This window comes from Hypanus sabinus, chromosome 17 (genome assembly GCF_030144855.1).
Source record: "Hypanus sabinus isolate sHypSab1 chromosome 17, sHypSab1.hap1, whole genome shotgun sequence".
Classification (NCBI taxonomy): domain Eukaryota; kingdom Metazoa; phylum Chordata; class Chondrichthyes; order Myliobatiformes; family Dasyatidae; genus Hypanus; species Hypanus sabinus.
The window spans coordinates 84,326,404-84,345,178 of record NC_082722.1 but is presented as its reverse complement, the minus strand read 5'-3'; the positions used below and the strand labels follow the sequence as shown (position 1 = coordinate 84,345,178).

The following is an 18,775-nucleotide window of genomic DNA, read 5'->3' as shown; positions in this document are numbered from 1 at the left end:
GTTTGTGGGGAGTTACAGCTGGGGTTCAGTGTGATGGGGTTCGGGGGAGTTACAGCTGGGGTTCAGTGTGATGGGGTTCGGGGGGAGTTACAGCTGGGGTTCAGTGTGATGGGGTTCGGGGGAGTTACAGCTGGGGTTCAGTGTGATGGGGTTCGGGGGGAGTTACAGCTGGGGTTCAGTGTGATGGGGTTCGGGGGGAGTTACAGCTGGGGTTCAGTGTGATGGGGTTCGGGGGAGTTACAGCTGGGGTTCAGTGTGATGGGGTTCGGGGGAGTTACAGCTGGGGTTCAGTGTGATGGGGTTCGGGGGGAGTTACAGCTGGGGTTCAGTGTGATGGGGTTCGGGGGGAGTTACAGCCGGGGTTCGGTGTGATGGGGTTCGGGGGAGTTACAGCTGGGGTTCAGTGTGATGGGGTTTGGGGGAGTTACAGCTGGGGTTCAGTGTGATGGGGTTTAGGGGAGTTACAGCTGGGGTTCAGTGTGATGGGGTTCGGGGGGAGTTACAGCTGGGGTTCAGTGTGATGGGGTTCGGGGGGAGTTACAGCTGGGGTTCGGTGTGATGGGGTTCGGGGGAGTTACAGCTGGGGTTCAGTGTGATGGGGTTTAGGGGAGTTACAGCTGGGGTTCAGTGTGATGGGGTTCGGGGGGAGTTACAGCTGGGGTTCGGTGTGATGGGGTTCGGGGGAGTTACAGCTGGGGTTCAGTGTGATGGGGTTCGGGGGGTTACAGCTGGGGTTCAGTGTGATGGGGTTCGGGGGGAGTTACAGCTGGGGTTCAGTGTAATGGGGTTCAGGGGGAGTTACAGCTGGTGTTCGTCGTAATGGGGTTTGTGGGGAGTTACAGCTGGGGTTCAGTGTAATGGGGTGTGGGGTGAGTTACAGGTGGGGTTCAGTGTGATGGGGTTCGGGGGGAGTTACAGCTGGGGTTCAGTGTGATGGGGTTCGGGGGGAGTTACAGCTGGGGTTCAGTGTGATGGGGTTCGGGGGGAGTTACAGCCGGGGTTCAGTGTGATGGGGTTCGGGGGGAGTTACAGCCGGGGTTCGGTGTGATGGGGTTCGGGGGAGTTACAGCTGGGGTTCAGTGTAATGGGGTTCGGGGGGAGTTACAGCCGGGGTTCGGTGTGATGGGGTTCGGGGGGAGTTACAGCTGGGGTTCAGTGTGATGGGGTTCGGGGGGAGTTACAGCCGGGGTTCGGTGTGATGGGGTTCGGGGGAGTTACAGCTGGGGTTCAGTGTAATGGGGTTCGGGGGGAGTTACAGCTGGGGTTCAGTGTGATGGGGTTCGGGGGAGTTACAGCTGGGGTTCAGTGTGATGGGGTTCGGGGGGTTACAGCTGGGGTTCAGTGTGATGGGGTTCGGGGGGAGTTACAGCTGGGGTTCAGTGTAATGGGGTTCAGGGGGAGTTACAGCTGGTGTTCGTCGTAATGGGGTTTGTGGGGAGTTACAGCTGGGGTTCAGTGTAATGGGGTGTGGGGTGAGTTACAGCTGGGGTTCAGTGTGATGGGGTTCGGGGGGAGTTACAGCTGGGGTTCAGTGTGATGGGGTTCGGGGGGAGTTACAGCTGGGGTTCAGTGTGATGGGGTTCGGGGGGAGTTACAGCTGGGGTTCAGTGTGATGGGGTTCGGGGGGAGTTACAGCTGGGGTTCAGTGTGATGGGGTTCGGGGGAGTTACAGCTGGGGTTCAGTGTGATGGGGTTCGGGGGGAGTTACAGCTGGGGTTCAGTGTAATGGGGTTCGGGGGGAGTTACAGCTGGGGTTCAGTGTAATGGGGTTCAGGGGGAGTTACAGCTGGTGTTCGTCGTAATGGGGTTTGTGGGGAGTTACAGCTGGGGTTCAGTGTGATGGGGTTCGGGGGGAGTTACAGCTGGGGTTCAGTGTGATGGGGTTCGGGGGAGTTACAGCTGGGGTTCAGTGTAATGGGGTTCAGGGGGAGTTACAGCTGGTGTTCGTCGTAATGGGGTTTGTGGGGAGTTACAATCTGGGGTTCAGTGTGATGGGGTTCGGGGGGAGTTACAGCTGGGGTTCAGTGTGATGGGGTTCGGGGGAGTTACAGCTGGGGTTCAGTGTGATGGGGTTCGGGGGGAGTTACAGCTGGGGTTCAGTGTAATGGGGTTCGGGGGGAGTTACAGCTGGGGTTCAGTGTGATGGGGTTCGGGGGGAGTTACAGCTGGGGTTCAGTGTGATGGGGTTCGGGGGAGTTACAGCTGGGGTTCAGTGTGATGGGGTTCGGGGGGAGTTACAGCTGGGGTTCAGTGTGATGGGGTTCGGGGGAGTTACAGCTGGGGTTCAGTGTGATGGGGTTCGGGGGGAGTTACAGCTGGGGTTCAGTGTGATGGGGTTCGGGGGAGTTACAGCTGGGGTTCAGTGTGATGGGGTTCGGGGGGAGTTACAGCTGGGGTTCAGTGTGATGGGGTTCGGGGGAGTTACAGCTGGGGTTCAGTGTGATGGGGTTCGGGGGAGTTACAGCTGGGGTTCAGTGTGATGGTGTTTGGGGGGAGTTACAGCTGGGGTTCAGTGTGATGGGGTTTGGGGGGAGTTATAGCTGGGATTCGGTGTGATGGGGTTTGGGGGGAGTTACAGCTGGGGTTCAGTGTTGTGGATTCAGGGGTATGTTCCGGTGGTGTTCTCTGTGATGGGGTTGGGGGTGGGGGGGTAGGTAACGGTGGTATTCTGTGTGACTGTGTTCAGTTGGATGGGTTCAGGGGCGGATAGTTAAGCTTGTGGCAGCGATGGTTTGTTGTATTCATACCACAGGTATTATGAAGAGTTCCCGATTGACCGAGCAACTGGGGAGTCCAACCTCACCCAGATATACCTTAAGGTAATGTCACACCTCAATGTCCACCCAGACCCCGTCTTACCTGTAGTCATAACCCTCTCTCCGAATCACTCCAACACCTCCCCTTCCCCTTCTCCACGACATCGCACTCTCATTACATCAAGTTTCCCTGTCGTGTTTCGTCTCTCCGGTAGAGAGGATGTTTGTGAAGCAAGTCTGCTGCCTGTGCTGCTGGCCAGTCAGGCTCCCAGACCAGAGGCAGAACACGAGGCCAGGTCTGAGCTGAGCAATTTTAGACCGCAAGACGTTGGAGCAGAATTAGGCCATTCAGCACATCGAGTCTGCTCTACTATTCAATGACGGCTGATTTATAATTCTCTGATGATGTTTGGCTGCAGGTGGGGATTGAGTTTATCCAGAGACAAGTTGCACAACGCAAACGTTTCTTTCTCTACTGGGCTGCTGACGCCACGCACGCTCCTGTCTATGCATCGAAGGCATATCTGGGAACGAGTAAGAGAGGCTTGTAAGTATCCAAATCAGGTTGATTATCACTAACATAGAAAACAGAACATAGGCCAGTACAGCACAAGAACAGGCTCCTCAGTCCACAATGTAATCAAAATGGAAGATGGAGTTCAACCCAGATAAGTTCATTTTGGTAGGTCAAATATGATGGCAGAATATAGTATTAATGGTAAGACTCTTAGCAGTGTGGAGGATCAGAGGGATCTTGGGGTCCGAGTCCACAGGACACTCAAGGCTGATGCACAGGTTGACTGTGGTTAAGAAGGCAAATGGTGAATTAACCTTTATCAACTGTGGGATTGAGTTTAGGAGCCAAGAGGTAATGTTGCAGCTATGTAGGACCCTGGTCTGACCCCACTTGGAGTACTGTGCTCATTTCTGGTCGCATCACTACAGGAAGGATGTGGAAACCATAGAAAGGGTGCAGAGGAGATTTACAAGGATGTTGCCTGGATTGGGGAGCATGCCTTATGAGAATAGGTTGAGTGAACTCGGCCTTTTCTCCTTGGAGCGACGGAGGATGAGAGGTGACCTGATCGAGGTGTATAAGACGATGAGAGGCATTGATTGTGTGGATACTCAGAAGCTTTTACCCAGAGATGAAATGGCTAACACGAGGACACAGTTTTAAGGTGCCTTGGAAATAGGTACAGGGGAGATGTCAGGGGTAAGTTTTTTTACACAGAGAGTGGTGAGTGAGTGGAATGGGCTGCTGGTGATGGTGGTGGAGGCGGATACGATGGGGTCTTCTAAGAGTCTCCTGGATAGGTACATAGAGCTTAGAAAACTAGAGGGCTAATGGTAACCCTAGGTAATTTCTCAGGTAATGCCATGTTCAGCATAGCTTTGTGGGCCGAAGGGCCTGTATTAGACAATAGACAATAGGTGCAGAAGTAGACCATTCGGCCCTTCGAGTCTGCACCGCCATTCTGAGATCATGGCTGATCATTCACTATCAATACCCAGTCCCTGCCTTGTCCCCATATCCCTTGATTCCCCTATCCATCAGATATCTATCTAGCTCCTTCTTGAAAGCATCCAGAGAATTGGCCTCCACTGTCTTCCGTGGCAGTGCATTCCACACCTCCACAACTCTCTGGGAGAAGAAGCTCTTCCTTAACTCTGTTTTAAATAACTGACCTCTTATTCTCAATCCATGCCCTCTGGTACTGGACTCTCCCAACATCTGGAACATATTTCCTGCCTCAATCCTATCAAATCCTTTAATTATCTTAAACGTTTCAATCAGATCCCCTCTCAATCTCCTCAATTCCAGCGTGTACAAGCCCAATCTCTCCAATCTCTCTGCGTAAGACAGCCCTGCCATCCCAGGAATCAACCTAGTGAATCTACGCTGCACTTCCTCAATTGCCAGAATGTCCTTCCTTAAACCTGGAGACCAAAACTGTACACAGTATTCCAGGTGTGGTCTCACCAGGGCCCTGTACATATGCAAAAGGACATCCTTGCTCTTGTACTCAATTCCCCTTGTAACAAAGGCCAACAATCCATTTGCCCTCTTCACTGCCTGTTGCACTTGCTCATTCACCTTCATTGACTGATGAACTAGGACTCCTAGGTCTCTTTGCATTTCTCCCTTACCTAACTCTACACCGTTCAGACAATACTCTGCCCTCTTGTTCCTGCTTCCAAAGTGGATAACTTCACATTTATTCACATTGAATGACATCTGCCAAGTATCTGCCCACTCACCCAGCCTATCCAAGTCTCCCTGTATTCTCCTAACGTCCTCTTCGCATGTCACACTGCCACCCAGTTTAGTATCGTCAGCAAACTTGCTGATATAGTTTTCAATGCCCTCATCTAAATCGTTGACATAAATCGTAAAGAGCTGTGGTCCCAATACAGAGCCCTGTGGTACCCCACTAGTCACCTCCAGCTGGTCCGAGAAACACCCATTCACTGCTACCCTTTGCTTTCTATCTGCCAACCAGTTTTCTATCCATGTTGAAACCCTGCCCCCAATGCCATGAGCTCTGATTTTACTCACCAATCTCCTATGTGGCACCTTATCGAATGCCTTCTGAAAATCTAGGTACACAACATGCATTGGCTTACCCTCATCTAACATCCTTGTTACACCCTCAAAAAACTCCCAACAGATTAGTCAAGCATGATTTGCCCTTGGTAAGTCCATGCTGGCTCGGCCTAATCCTATTACTGTGCTGTAGGTTTTCTACATTTCTAATTGCTAACTGTATTAATCTCTTCTGCCTACATAATGTCCATACCCTTTCATTTTCCTCATGTTAATGTGCGAATCTACAAGTCTCTAATGTTCCTGCCTTGACCCCCACCTCTCTGTGTTAAAATAAATGCTCCTCACATTTCCTTAAAAATCTTCCCTTTCACCTTAAATGCATGGTCTCTGGTGTTAGACATTTCAACCCTGGGAGAAAGAAAGATAATGTCTGTTTACTCTACCTATGCCTCTCAAAATCTTATAAAATTATCAGACTCCCCTCAGCCTCCGCTGTTGCAGGGAAAGCAACCCAAGTGTGTCCAGCCTCTCGTTATAACACATACACCCTCTAATCTCAGATCAGGTTTATCATCATTGTCACATATCATAAAATGAGGCGGCGTAAATGAGTCTAAGGTAGGATTGATTTGAATGGGTCAGTAGGACCTGGGTGGACCGAAGGGCCTGTTCTCTGTGGCCAGATACACTTGGACAAGTGTTTGGATAAAAAAGGCAGAGAGGAACACCACCTAATGCAGGCAAGTGGATTTGCTGAAGGTAAACGTTGTGGTCAGTATGGAAGATGCCCTGTTTCTGTGCTGTAAAATCTACGATGCAGGGTGGCCAGGTACCCCTAAACACGTAGGGAGGGCTGGCTGCCACCTCATGAGGGTTGGTGCTTTAGTGGTGGTGTTGCAGGCTCGGGTGAGGTGGGAGTGTGGCCATATATAGGTGTTGTACCTAATGCTGTGCATGGACTTGATCAGGTATGGTGATGCAGTGCGTGAGATTGATGACAGCATCGGGAAACTTCTGCAGGAGCTGTACACACAGGGAGTCGCCAACAATACCTTCGTGTTCTTCACATCGGACAACGGGGCCGCTCTCATCTCTGCCCCCAAACAAGGTGCGTTCGTGGTCAGTAGCAGCCAGTGTGATACAGCAGAGAGAGGCTCCCCTCCCCTCCCCACTCTCCCATCAGCTGGTCAGCAGTATCGAGTGGGATATCAGAGGCTTTACTCCCTGATTCTGCCCAACCCTCACCTTCTGTCCTTCCCTATTCTCTCATCAGCTGGTCAGCAGCAGCCAGTGTGGGAAGTCAGAAAGTCTCCCCCACCGCCCTTCTCTGTCTGTTCCTGCCCCTGCTCTTCCCTTCCCACCTGTACCCATCCCACCCTCCCTGTCAGCTGGTCAGTATGGGACACCAGGACTCACCCCCCACACACCCACACTGACTGACCTCTCCACTTGCCCCCTTCCCTCTCCCTCCCACTGGTCTGAAGGTGTATGAAACGTTGAAGAGTGTGATTCCTTCGCCCGTCAGTCCTGGCATTCCTCCTGTTCCCCTTATGGACTCTTTGGCATTTCTTCAATCCCTGAGTTAGACTGAGTTGAGGAGTTCTCCACTGTTCACTCGCACTCTGGAAAAAGCCCTCCCCTTCATAACCCCCAGTCTTCTTAATGAATTCATAGACAGAACAGTGTGGGAGAGGGTGGGGATAGGCAACAAGGAGCGTTGGTAGGGAGGGAGAGGAACAGGGGTAAGTGAGGGAGAGTGGGGCTGGAAAGCCAGCAATGTGGGGGGAGGGGCCGGTAATGGACGTGGTGCCGCGCCAGTGTGGGGGGAGGGGCCAGGAATGGACGTGGTGCCGCGCCAGTGTGGGGGGAGGGGCCAGGAATGGACGTGGTGCCGCGCCAGTGTGGGGGGAGAGGCCCGAAAGGGAGGCGGTGCCATGCCGGTGTGGGGGGAGGGGCCAGGAATGGACGTGGTGCCGCGCCAGTGTGGGGGGAGGGGCCAGGAATGGACGTGGTGCCGCGCCAGTGTGGGGGGAGGGGCCAGGAATGGACGTGGTGCCGCGCCAGTGTGGGGGGAGGGGCCGGTAATGGACGTGGTGCCGCGCCAGTGTGGGGGGAGGGGCCAGGAATGGACGTGGTGCCGCGCCAGTGTGGGGGGAGAGGCCCGAAAGGGAGGCGGTGCCATGCCGGTGTGGGGGGAGGGGCCAGGAATGGACGTGGTGCCACGCCAGTGTGGGGGGAGAGGCCCAAAAGGGAGGCGGTGCCATGCCGGTGTGGGGGGAGGGGCCAGGAATGGACGTGGTGCCGCGCCAGTGTGGGGGGAGAGGCCCGAAAGGGAGGCGGTGCCACGCCAGTGTGGGGGGAGGGACCAGGAATGGACGTGGTGCCGCGCCAGTGTGGGGGGAGAGGCCCGAAAGGGAGGCGGTGCCATGCCGGTGTGGGGGGGAGGGGCCAGGAATGGACGTGGTGCCGCGCCAGTGTGGGGGGAGAGGCCCGAAAGGGAGGCGGTGCCATGCCGGTGTGGGGGGAGGGGCCAGGAATGGACGTGGTGCCACGCCAGTGTGGGGGGAGAGGCCCGAAAGGGAGGCGGTGCCATGCTGGTGTGGGGGGAGGGACCAGGAATGGACGTGGTGCCACGCCGGTGTGGGGGGGAGGGGCTGGTAATGGACGTGGTGCCACGCCAGTGTGGGGGGAGAGGCCCGAAAGGGAGGCGGTGCCACGCCAGTGTGGGGGGAGGGGCCCAAAAGGGAGGCGGTGCCATGCCGGTGTGGGGGGAGGGGCCAGGAATGGACGTGGTGCCACGCCAGTGTGGGGGGAGAGGCCCGAAAGGGAGGCGGTGCCACGCCGGTGTGGGGGGAGGGGCCAGGAATGGACGTGGTGCCACGCCAGTGTGGGGGGAGAGGCCCAAAAGGGAGGCGGTGCCACGCCGGTGTGGGGGGGAGGGGCCAGGAATGGACGTGGTGCCACGCCAGTGTGGGGGGAGAGGCCCGAAAGGGAGGCGGTGCCACGCTAGTAGGGAGGGAGGGGGGCTGTAATGGAGGCAGCACAGCTTCTGAGCGGTCTGTGTTTCAGGGGGCAGCAATGGTCCATTCCTCTGTGGAAAACAGACAACATTTGAGGGGGGAATGCGGGAGCCAGCCATCGCCTGGTGGCCAGGACACATCCCTGCAGGGCAGGTGAGCAGCTGCAGGGTGGGGGACTGGCGTTTGGGAGACAGTGGGTTGAAAGAGGGCAGGGGAGGTGGTGCCGGTGGGGGAGGAATAGGAGGATGATTGGGAGGGTGGGAAGAAGGCAGGGGAAGCAGTGGCGGTCTGGGGTGAGAGGGTGTGGTAGTGGGTTTACAGGACAGGAGAGATGGTCTATTCGAGTATTGACTCTGTCATGTAGAGACTGTAGTTGGGCAATGAGGAGAAGGTCAGAGGGTCAAGGGAGGTGAATCAATGGGGAGAGAAGGTGGTTGTTACTTGTCTGAGGGAGGATTAATTGGCAGATTCAGGGAAATCTGTTGTGGCCGAGGGAGGGGAGATTGAAATCCAGCCAGTGTCTGGCCTGGCCTGGGGATGACCAGCCAGTGCCTAAAAGCAGCATGACAGAGAGACGGTGGTGAAAAAGGCACTTGGCACACTGGTCTTCATCAGCCACATGTTGAATATTGGAATTAGGACATAGAAACATTGAAAACCTACAGCACTGTACAGGCCTTTCGGCCCCCAAAGCTATGCCAAATATGTTCTTACCTTAGAAATTACCTAGGGTTACCAGTAGCCCCCTATTCTTCTGAGCTCCATGTACCTGTCCAGGAGTCTCTTAAAAGACCCTATCGTTTCCACCTCCATCACCGTCACCAGCAGCCCATTCCCCACACTCACCATTCTCTGCTTAAAAAACTTAACCCCTGACATCTCCTCTGTCCCTACTTCCAAGCACCTTAAAACTGTGCCCTCTCATTTCAGCCCTGGGAAAATGCCTCTGACTATCCACACTATCAATGCCTCTCATTATCTTATACACCTCGATCAGGTCACTCCTCATCCTCCGTCACTCCAAGGAGAAAAGGCCAAGTTCACTCAACCTATTCTCATAAGGCATGCTCCCCAGTCCAGGCAACATCCTTTTAAATCTCCTCTGCACCCTTTCTGTAGTTTCCACATCCTTCCTGTAGTGATGCGACCAGAACTGAGCACAGTACTCCAAGTGGGGTCTGACCAGGATCCAATATAGCAGCAATATTATCTCTCGGCTCCTAAACTCAATTGCACGATTGATGAAAGCCAATGCACCATATGCTTTCTTAACCACAGAGTCAACCTGTGTAGCAACTTTGAGCGTCCTATAGACACAGACCCCAAGATCCCTCTGATCCTCCACACTGCCAAGAGTCTTACCATTAATACTATATTCTACCATCATATTTGACCTACCAAAATGAACCACCTCACACTTATCTGGGTTAAACTCCATCTGACACTTCTCAGCCCAGTTTTGCATCCTATCAGTGTCCCGCTGTAACCTCTGACAGCCCTTCATACTATCCACAACACCTCCAAGCTTTGTGTCATCAGCAAATCTTCTCCATCAACTTACCAACCACTGAAGTAAGACTCACTGGTCTATAATTTCCTGGGCTATCTCAACTCCCTTTCTTGAATAATGGAACAACATCCACAACCCTCCAGAACCTCCCCAGAACCCATTAATGATGCAAAGATCATCGCCAGAGCCTCAGCATTCTCCTCCCTTGCCTCCCACAGTAGCCTGGGATACATCTCATCCAGTTCCAGTGACTTATCTAACTTGATGCTTTCCAAACGCTCCAGCACATCCTCTTCCTAAATATCTACATGCACAAGCTTTTCAGTCTGCTGTAAGTCATCACTACAATCACCAAGATCCTTTTCCGTAGTGAATACTGAAGCAAAGTATTCACTAAGTACCTCTGCTGCCTCCTCTGGTTCCATACACACTTTTCCATCATAACACTTGATTGGTCCTATTCTCTCTTGTCTTATCCTCTTGATCTTTACATACTTTCAGAATATCTTGGGGTTTTTCTTAATCCTGCTCGCCAAGACCTTCTCATGGCCCCTTCTGGCTCTCCTAATTTCTTTCTTAAGCTCCTTCCTGCTAGCCTTATAATCTAGATCTCTATCATTACCTCGTTTTTTTTTTAAAACTTTTCATAAGCACTTCTTCTTGACTAGATTTACAACAGCATTTGTACACCATGGTTCCTGTACCCTACCATCCTTTCCCTGTCTCATTGGAACGTACCTATGCAGAACTCCACACAAATCTCCCCTGAACATTTGCCACATTTTTTCCATACGTATACCAGAGGACATTTGTTCCCAATTTATGCCTCCAAGTTCTTGCCTGATGGCCTCATATTTCCCCTCACTCCAATTAAACGCTTTCCTAACTTGTCTGATCCTATCCCTCTCCAAAGCTATGGTAAAGGAGATAGAATTATGATCACTTTCTCCAAAATGCTCTCCCACCGGGAGACCTGACACCTGACCAGGCTCATTTCCCAATACCAGATCAAGTACAGCCTCTCCTCTTGTAGGCTTATCTACATATTGTGTCAGGAAAACTTCTTGAACACACCTAACAAACTCCACCCCATGTAAACCCCTCGCTGTAGGGTCATGCCAATCGATACTTGGGAAGTTAAAATCTCCCAACACAACAACCCTGTTATTATTATGTTGTTTCAGGTGTACAAGATAGTGGTGAGGTCGCACTTCAGTGTATTGTGCGAGTTTGGGTCACCTTGTTAGTCAACTGTAAAGATTTACAAAGCTGTTGTCAGGGCTTGAGCGACTGAGTTACAGAGAGAGATTGGGACTTTATCCTTAGAGCACAGGAGACTGAAGCGATCTGTTATAAAGTTGTGAGGGCACTGATAGGGTGAATTCACCCCAGTCTTGTTTCCCAAGGAAAGAGACCTGTAAATGAGAGTCACAGGTTTAAGGAGAGAGGCAAAAGATTTAAAGGGGTGCTAAAGAGAGATTTCTTCACACCCTGGGTGTGAGTGTGGAACGAGCTGCCTGAAGCAGGGGCAGGTGCAATAACAACATTTAAAAAGATATTTGACACAGAGAGATATGGAACTGGATTGGTGGGCGCCATGTTCAGCAGAGTGAGATGGGCTGTACGACTCTGTTATTCAGGAGTGACTAGTCAGCATGCAACATTCACACATATACATGCATAAATACACATGTTCACAGTTTTATACACATGCACACAGATCACGTAGTTTGCAGTATATACTCACACGTGTAGTTGGTAAACACGTACTCACACACATATGCAGTAGTGCGCACACAGACACACGGACTGATGCCATGATCTGTGGTTACAGGTCAGTTACCAGCTGGGCACAGTAATGGACCTGTTCACCACCAGCCTAGCCCTTGCTGGGCTCCCACCACCCACAGACCGGCAGCTGGATGGCATCGATCTTTCTCCTGTGTTGCTGAAGAATCAGGTCATCGACAGGTAATGGAGCCAAACTTGAGGGAAAAAAGCTGTTACCTTCCAGAAAACAGTGAGGAGGGAGGGGAAAGATGTCAAGAGACAGAAACGAGAAGGAACATTATTCATGCATGCAACATAAGAAATAAAATAGATGAACTTGAAAGTATATTGTGGTCATCTCTGAAACCTGGTTAAAGGATGGCTGCCATGGGAGCTGAACGTCCAAGGATATACGGTGATTGGAAAGATAGGTCAGTAGGCAGAGGGGGTGGTGTGGCCCTGTTTATAACAAATAATATCAAATCATTAGAAAGGGATGACATAGGATCGGAAGGTGTAGAGTTTCTATGGGTTGAGTTAAGAAATGACAAGTGTGAAAGGACCCTAATGGCAGTTGTATACAGGCCTCCAAACAGCAGCCAGGATGTGGATTACAAATTACAGCAGGCGTTTAAAAAGGTGTGTCAGAAGGGCAATATCATGATAATCGTTGGGCATTTTAACATGAAAGTGGATTGGAAAAACCAGGCCAGTACTGGACCTCAAGAGAGAATTTGTAGAATGTCTGAGGTATGGTTTTTTAGAACAGCTTGTTGTTGAGCCCACTAGGGGATCGGCTGTGCTGGATTGGGTGTTGTGCAATGATCCAGAGGTGATAAGAGAGCTTAAGGTTAAGGAACCCTTAGGGAACAGTGATCACAATATGACTGAGTTCACTTTGAAATTTGAGGAGGAGAAAATAAATTCCAATGTGTAGGTATTTCAGCGGAATACAAGAAATTACAATGGCACGAGAGGGGAACTGGCCAAGGTTGACTGGAAAGAAACACTAGCGTGAAGGACAGCAGAGCAGCAATGGCTGGAGTGTCTGCGAAAAATGAGGGAAGTTCAAGACAGATATATTCCAAATAAAAATTAATTTTTGAATGGAAGGAGGACACTATCGTGGCTGACAAGTCAAGTCAGAGCCAAAGGAAAAGTAAAAGAGAGGGCATACAAGGAAGCCAAAGCCTCTGGGAAGATAGGGGATTAGGAAACTTTTAAAAACTTCCAGAAGGAAACTAAGAAGGTCATTAGGAAGGGAAAGATGAATTATGAAAGAAAGCTGGCGACTAATATCAAAGAAAATATTAAAAGCATTTTTAAGTATATAAAGAGTAAAAGGGAGTTGAGGTTAGATAAAGGACCAATAGAAAATGATGCTGGAGATATTGTAATGAGAGACACAGAGATGACAGAGGAACTGAATGTGTACTTTGCATCAGTCTTCACAGTGAAAGACATCTGCAGTATACCGGACATTCAGGAGTGTCAGGGAAGTGAAGCTTGTGCAGTGAAAATTATGACTGAGAAGGTGCTCAGGAAGCTTAATGGTCTGAAGGTGGATAAATCTCCTGGACCTGATGGAATGCACCCTCGGGTTCTGAAGGAAGTAGCTCAAGAGATTGCAGAGGCATTAACAATGATCTTTCAGGAATCGATAGATCCTGGCATTGTACCGGATGACTGGAAAATTGCAAATGTTACTCCACTATTTAAGAAGGGTGGGAGGCAGCAAAAAGGAAACTATAGACCTGTTAGTCTGACATCAGTGGTTGAGAAGTTGTTGGGATCAATTGTTAGGGATGAGATTACAGAGTACCTGGAGCCACATGACAAGATAGACCAAAGCCAGCATGGTTTCCTGAAAGGAAAATCCTGCTTGACTAACCTACTGTAATTTTTTTGAGGAAATTACAAGCAGGGTAGACAAAGGAGATGCAGTAGATGTGGTGTTCTTGAATTTTCAGAAAGCCTTTGACAAGGTGCTGCATGTGAGACTGCTTAGCAAGATAAGAGTCCATGGAATTACAGGGGAGTTACTAGCATGGTGGAGCATTGGCTAATCGGCTTAAAACAGAGAGTGGGAATAAAGGGATCCTATTCTGGCTGGCTGTCGACTACCAGTGGAGTTCCACAGGGATCGTTGTTGAGACTGCTGCTTTTTACGATGTATGTCAATGATTTGGACTTTGGGATTAATGGATTTGTGGTTAAATTTGCCAATGATACAAAGATAGGTGGAGGAGCAGTTAGTGTTGAGGAAACAGAGAGCCTGCGGATAGACTTGGATAGTTTAGGGGAATGAGCAAAGAAGTGGCAAATGAAATACAATGTTAGAAAGTGTATGGTCATGCACTTTGGTGGAAGAAATAAACAGGCAGACTATTATTTAGATGGGAAGAGATGCAGAGATGCAAAGGAACTTGTAAGTCTTTGTGCAGCATGTCCTAAAGGTTAACCTCCAGGTTGAGTCGGCAGTGAAGAAGGCGAATGCAATGTTGGCATTCATTTCTAAAGGTATAGAATATAATAGACAATAGACAATAGGTGCAGGAGTAGGCCATTCGGCCCTTCTAGACAGCACCGTCATTCACTGTGATCATGGCTGATCATACACAATCAGTACCCTGTTCCTGCCCTCTCCCCACATCCCTTGACCCTGCTATCTATAAGAGCTCTATCTAACTCTCTCGAATGCATCCAGAGACTTGGCCTCCACTGCCTTCTGGGGCAGAGCATTCCACAAATCCACCACTCTCTGGGTGAAAAAGTTTTTCCACATCTATGTTCTAAATGGCCTACCCCTTATTCTTAAACTGTGGCCTCTAGTTCGGGACTCACCCATCAGCGGGAACATGCTTCCTGCCTCCAGTGTGTCCAATCCCTTAATAATCTCATATGTTTCAATCAGATTCCCTCTCATCCTTCTAAATTCCAGTGTATACAAGCCCAGTCACTCCAAACTTTCAACATATGACAGTCCCGCCATTCCGGGAATTAACCTTGTGAACCTACGCTACACTCCCTCAATAGCAAGAATGTCCTTCCTCAAATTTGGAGACTAAAACTGAACACAATACTCCAGTTGGGGTCTCACCAGGGCCCTGTACAGCTGCAGAAGGACCTCTTTACTCCTATACTCAATTCTTCTTGTTATAAAAGCCAGAATGCCATTAGCTTTCTTCACTGCCTGCTGTACCTGCATGCTTACTTTCATTGACTGATGTAGAAGAACACCTAGATCTCGTTGTATTTCCCCTTTTCCTAACTTGATTCCATTTAGATAGTAATCTGCTTTCCTGTTCTTGCCACCAAAGTGGATAACCTCACATTTATCCACATTAAACTGCATCTGCCATACATTTGCCCACTCACCCAACCTGTCCAAGTCACCCTGCATTCTCATAACATCCTCCTGACATTTCACACTGCCACCCAGCTTTGTGTCATCAGCAAATTTGCTAATGTTACTTTTAATCCCTTCATCTAAATCATTAATGTATATTGTAAACAGCTGCGGTCCCAGCACCGAACCTTGCGGTACCCCACTGGTCACAGCCTGCCATTCCAAAAGGGACCCGTTAATCACTACTCTTTGTTTCCTGTCAGCCAGCCAATTTTCAATCCATGTCAGTACTCTGCCCCCAATACCATGTGCCCTAATTTTGCCCACTAATCTCCTAGGTGGGACTTAATCAAAAGCTTTCTGGAAGTCCAGGTACACTACAACCACTGGCTCCTCCTTGTCCATTTTCGTAGTTACATCCTCAAAAAATCTCCAGAAGTTTAGTCAAGCATGATTTTCCCTTCATAAATCCATGCTGACTCGGACTGATCCTTCTACTGCTATCCAAATGTGTCGTAATTTCCTCTTTTATAATTTACTCCAGCATCTTTCCTACCACTGTCGTCAGGCTAACCGGTCTATAATTCCCTGTTTTCTCTCTCCCTCCTTTCTTGAAAAGTGGGACAACATTAGCCACCCTCCAATCAGCAGGAACTGTTCCTGAATCTATAGAACATTGGAAAATGATTACCAATGCGTCCATGATTTCTAGAGCCACCTCTTTAAGTACCCTGGGATGCAGACTATCAGGTCCCAGGGACTTACCAGCCTTCAGACTCAACAATCTATCCAACACCGTTTCTTGCCCAGTATAAATTTCCTTCAGTTCATCCTTTACCCTAGTTCCTTTGGCCACTATTACATCTGGGAGATTGTTTGTGTCTTCCCTAGTGAAGACAGATCCAAAGTACCTGTTCAACTCATCTGCCATTTCCTTGTTCCCCATAATAACTTCACCCGTTTCTGTCTTCAATGGCCCAATTGTGGTCTTAACTATTTTTTTGCTATTCGCATACCTAAAGAAGCTTTTACTATCCTCCCTTATATTCTTGGCTAGTTTATCTTCGTACCTCATTTTTTCTTGGCGTATTGCCTTTTTTGTTATCTTATGTTGCTCTTTAAAAGCTTCCCAGTCCTCCGGTTTCCCGCTTATCTTTGCTATGTTATACTCCTCTTTTAATTTTATACTGCCCTTTACTTCCCTCGTCAGCCACGGCCACCCCTTACTCCCCTTAGGATCTTTCTTCCTTAGGATGAACCGATCCTGCACCTTCTGCATTATTCCTAGAAATACCTGCCATTGTTGTTCCACTGTCCTCCCTGCTAGGGTATTGTTCCATTGAACTTTGGCCAGCTCCTCCCTCATAGCTCCATAGTTCCCTTTGTTCAACTGTAATACTGACACATCCGATTTTCCCTTCTCCTTCTCAAATTGTAGGTTAAAACATATCATATTATGGTCACTACCTAATGGTTCCTTTACCTCGAGGTCCCTGATCTAATCCGGTTCATTGCACAACTAAGTCTAGAATTGCCTTCTCCCTGGTAGGCTCCAGTACAAGCTGTTCTAAGAATCCATCTCGTAGGCACTCCACAAACTCCCTTTCTTGGGGTCCAGTACCATTCTGATCCTCCCAGTCTACCTGCATGTTGAAATCCCCCATGACAACTGTATCATTACCTTTGCGACATGCCAATTTTAACTCTTCATTCAACTTACACCCTACATCCAGACTACCGTTTGGGGGCAGTTCTATTTTGCAGTTCTATCCATACTGACTCTACATCCCCTGATTCTATGTCCCCCCTCGCAAGGGACTGAATATCATTCCTCACCAACAGAGCCACCCCACCCCCTCTGCCAGTCAGTCTGTCCTTTCAATAAGAGCAAGGATGTGATGTTGAAGCTCTATAAGGCACTCGTGAGACCACACTTGGAGTATCGTGTGCAGTTTTGGGTTCCTTATTTTAGAAAGGATATACTGACATTGGAGAGAATTCAGAGAAGATTCATGAGAATGATTCCAGTAATGAAAGGATTACTGTACGAGGAATGTCTGGCAGCTCTTGGGCTGTATTCCCTAGAGTTTAGGAGAATGAGGGGGGATCTCACAGAAACATTCCAAATGTTAAAAGTCCTGAACAGATTAGATATGATGAAGTTATTTCCCATGGTGGGGATTTTAGGATAAGAGGGCACGGCTTCAGGATTGAAGGATGTCCATTTAGTCAGAGGGTGGTAAATCTGTGGAATTTGTTGCCACGAGCTGCTGTGGAGGCCAAGTCATTGGGTGTATTTAAGGCAGAGATAGATTGGTTCTTGATTAGCCAGGGCTTCAAATGGTATGGGGAGAAGGCAGGGGAGTGGGGATGACTGGAAGAATTAGATCAGCCCATGATTGAATGGTGGACCAAACTCTATGAGCCTAATGGCCAACTTCTGCTCCTATATCTTATGGTCTTATGCAAGTCTCCAGGTCAGAATCAGACATTGCCCAGAGCACAGGCTCCATCCATTAAGAAAGATCCCACCACACCATCACTTTACACACTCCCAGGTTCAGTCACAGAGTGTGAATCTCCCTCCACACCGTCCCATCTCCCACTACAATGGTCAGTCACAGAGTCAAGCTTTCTTTACACCCTCCCATCACTCACTCCCGATATGAGGAACAGTCTGAAACTCCCTCTACATTGTCCCATTGCACACCCATAAGACCATAAGACGTAGAAGCAGAAATAGGCCATTTGGCCCATTGAGCCTACTCCACCATTCAACCATGGCTGATCCTTTTTTACCCCTCCTCAGCCCCACTCCCCAGCCTTCTCCCTGTAAGCTATGATGCCGTGGCCAATCAAGAACCTATCAATCTCCACCTTAAAATACACCAAATGACCTGGCCTCCACAGCTGCCTGTGGTAACAAATTCCACAAATTCACTACCCCCAGCAAAAAATATTTCTCTGCATCTCTGTTTTAAATGGACGCCCTTCTGTCCTGAGGCTGTGCCCTCTTGTCCTAGATTCCCTCACCATGGGAAACATGCTTTCAACATCTACTCTGTTTAGGCTTTTCAACATTTGAAAGGTTTCAATGAAATCCCCACCCATCTCTCTAAATTCCAGTGAGTACAGGCCCAGAGCCGTCAAATTCCTCATGTGATAATGTCCAGAGTCATCCTTGTAAACCTCCTGTGAACCCTCTCCAATGCCAGCGCACGTTTTCTTAGATGAGGAGCTGAAAACTGTTCACAATACTCAACGTGAGGCCTCATCAGTACCTTATAAAGCCTCAGCAGCACTTTCCTGTTCTTATTTCTGGACCTCTTGAGATGAATGCTAACATTACATTTGCCATCCTCACCACTGCCTCAACCTGCAAGTTAACCTTGAGGGTGTTCTGCACGAAGAGTCTGAAGTCCCATTGCATTTCAGATTTTTGGATTTTCTCCCCGTTTAGAAAGTAGTCTGTACATTTATTTCTTTTACCAGAGTGCATGACCATGCATTTTTCAATATTGTATTTCATTTGCCCATTCTCTTCATCTGTCTAAGTCCTTCTGTTTCCTCACCTGTCTTTGTATCATCTGCAAAACTGGCAACAAAGCCATCTATTCCATCATCTAAATCATTGATATACAGCATAAAAAGAAGTGGTCCCAACACTAGCCCCTGTGAAACACCACTAGTAACTGGCAGCCAACCAGACAAGGACCCATTCATTGCCTCCTACCAATCAGCCAATGCTCTTACCTTGCCAGTAACTTTCCTGTAATACCATGATAATAATACAAGCTCTTAACTTGGTAAGCATCCTCA

General features: G+C 49.3%; 1 protein-coding gene across 1 annotated transcript in view; it reads left to right on the top strand.

The window, feature by feature from the left end:
• galns (galactosamine (N-acetyl)-6-sulfatase) overlaps positions 1 to 18,775 on the top strand; it is a 67,714-nt gene that overhangs the window by 9,710 nt on the left and 39,229 nt on the right. Inside the window, exons 6-10 of the mRNA XM_059993383.1 lie at positions 2,753 to 2,819; positions 3,176 to 3,303; positions 6,276 to 6,415; positions 8,377 to 8,480; positions 11,672 to 11,808. Coding sequence (XP_059849366.1) covers positions 2,753 to 2,819; positions 3,176 to 3,303; positions 6,276 to 6,415; positions 8,377 to 8,480; positions 11,672 to 11,808 — 576 coding nt within the window. The remainder of the gene's footprint in view (positions 1 to 2,752; positions 2,820 to 3,175; positions 3,304 to 6,275; positions 6,416 to 8,376; positions 8,481 to 11,671; positions 11,809 to 18,775) is intronic.